The sequence below is a fragment of the Microtus ochrogaster genome, chromosome 6 (assembly GCF_000317375.1).
Source record: "Microtus ochrogaster isolate Prairie Vole_2 chromosome 6, MicOch1.0, whole genome shotgun sequence".
NCBI classification, from domain to species: domain Eukaryota; kingdom Metazoa; phylum Chordata; class Mammalia; order Rodentia; family Cricetidae; genus Microtus; species Microtus ochrogaster.
This window is the reverse complement of record NC_022013.1, coordinates 27,444,499-27,445,849: the sequence shown is the minus strand read 5'-3', so window position 1 is coordinate 27,445,849 and position 1,351 is coordinate 27,444,499. Positions and strand designations below refer to the sequence as shown.

Genomic DNA, 1,351 nt, shown 5'->3' with positions numbered 1-1,351 from the left:
ATGTCCCAGAATGGCTGCTGAATGAAACTCAAGGTTGAAAGGCATCTAAAAGTACCCACTAATTCAGGATGACTTCTTCCTGTTTACTGTACAAATACATTTTTATTGTATGCAAATACATTTACACTATATGGGGGCTCATTTTTAACATGTTAATTTTAAAATCAGAGCATGTTCAGAAGCCATAGTTCCTGCCGGTTTTGTCCAAATCTTTTGCCTTATAGTTCTCAAAGGCTGCTAATTCTAAGATTGTTTCTACAAAAGAAATCTCTATCTGTCTCTCTGTCTCTCTTTCTCTCTCTGTCTCTCTCTCTCATGTGCATGCTCTCACTCTCTCTTTGAAAACAGTGAAATTCAGGAGGGACCATTGGGGCAGGTGGCGGCGGCGGCGCGCGCTGCGGGCAAAGAGTATGGCGGCGTAGACGTGCGGCGGAGGAGCTCCAGCTGCTGCAGCTGCTGCCGCCACCAGAGTAACCTCGATCCCCGAGCTCTGGACACCCGGTGCCTCGCCATTTCTGACCAGCTGACTGAAGAACAGATTGCAGAGTTCAAGGAAGCCTTCTCCCTCTTTGACAAGTATGGAGATGGCACCATTACCACCAAGGAGCTGGGGACTGTGATGAGATCGCTGGGGCAGAACCCTACTGAGGCTGAACTACAGGACATGATCAATGAGGTGGACGCTGATGGCAATGGGACCATTGACTTCCCAGAGTTCCTGACAATGAAGGATACAGACAGTGAGGAGGAGATCCGAGAGGCCTTCCGTGTCTTTGACAAGGATGGGAATGGCTATATCAGAGCCGCCAAGCTGCGTCACGTCATGACGAACCTGAGGGAGAAGCTGACGGACAAGGAAGTGGACGAGATGATCAGAGAGGCTGACATTGATGGAGATGGCCAGGTCAATTATGCAGAGTTTGTACAGATGATGACTGGGAAGTGAAGGCCCGGGCAGCTGGCCATGCCCGTTCTGATCTCTTCTCGCGCGCGCTCTTCTCTCTTCAACACTCCCCTGCGTACCGGTTCTAGCAAACACCAATTGATCGACTGAGCATCTGATAAAGCAACAAAAGATTTGTCCCAAAAAAAAAAAAAGAAAAAAGAAAACAGTGAAATTCAGAATGTCTGATAGCAGACACCTTACTTCTGTTTTTCTCATTGTTCAAATTTCAAATTGCAGCGTTGCCATCACCGCTTCCAGGAAGGCCTCTAAAATCCATCAGCACTTCTATACAACCCAGAAGCCCTCTTCCACTCACACTGGTGCTTATACACACTGGTCATTGCTCACACTGGTCACTGTTCACACTGGTCATCGCTCACACTGGTCATCATCGCTCACACTAGT

General features: G+C 48.0%; 1 protein-coding gene across 1 annotated transcript; it reads left to right on the top strand.

The window, feature by feature from the left end:
• The first annotated feature begins 427 nt into the window (after positions 1–427).
• Positions 428–973, top strand: LOC101989642 (calmodulin-like). The gene has a single exon (XM_026779628.1). The coding sequence runs from the start codon at positions 620–622 to the stop codon at positions 944–946; it is 327 nt and encodes a 108-aa protein (XP_026635429.1). The 5' UTR covers positions 428–619; the 3' UTR covers positions 947–973.
• Positions 974–1,351: the final 378 nt, after the last annotated feature.

Excerpts from the sequence above, each read along its gene's own strand:
- LOC101989642 (XM_026779628.1), top strand. The coding sequence starts at position 620 with ATGAGATCGCTGGGGCAGAACCCTACTGAGGCTGAACTACAGGACATG.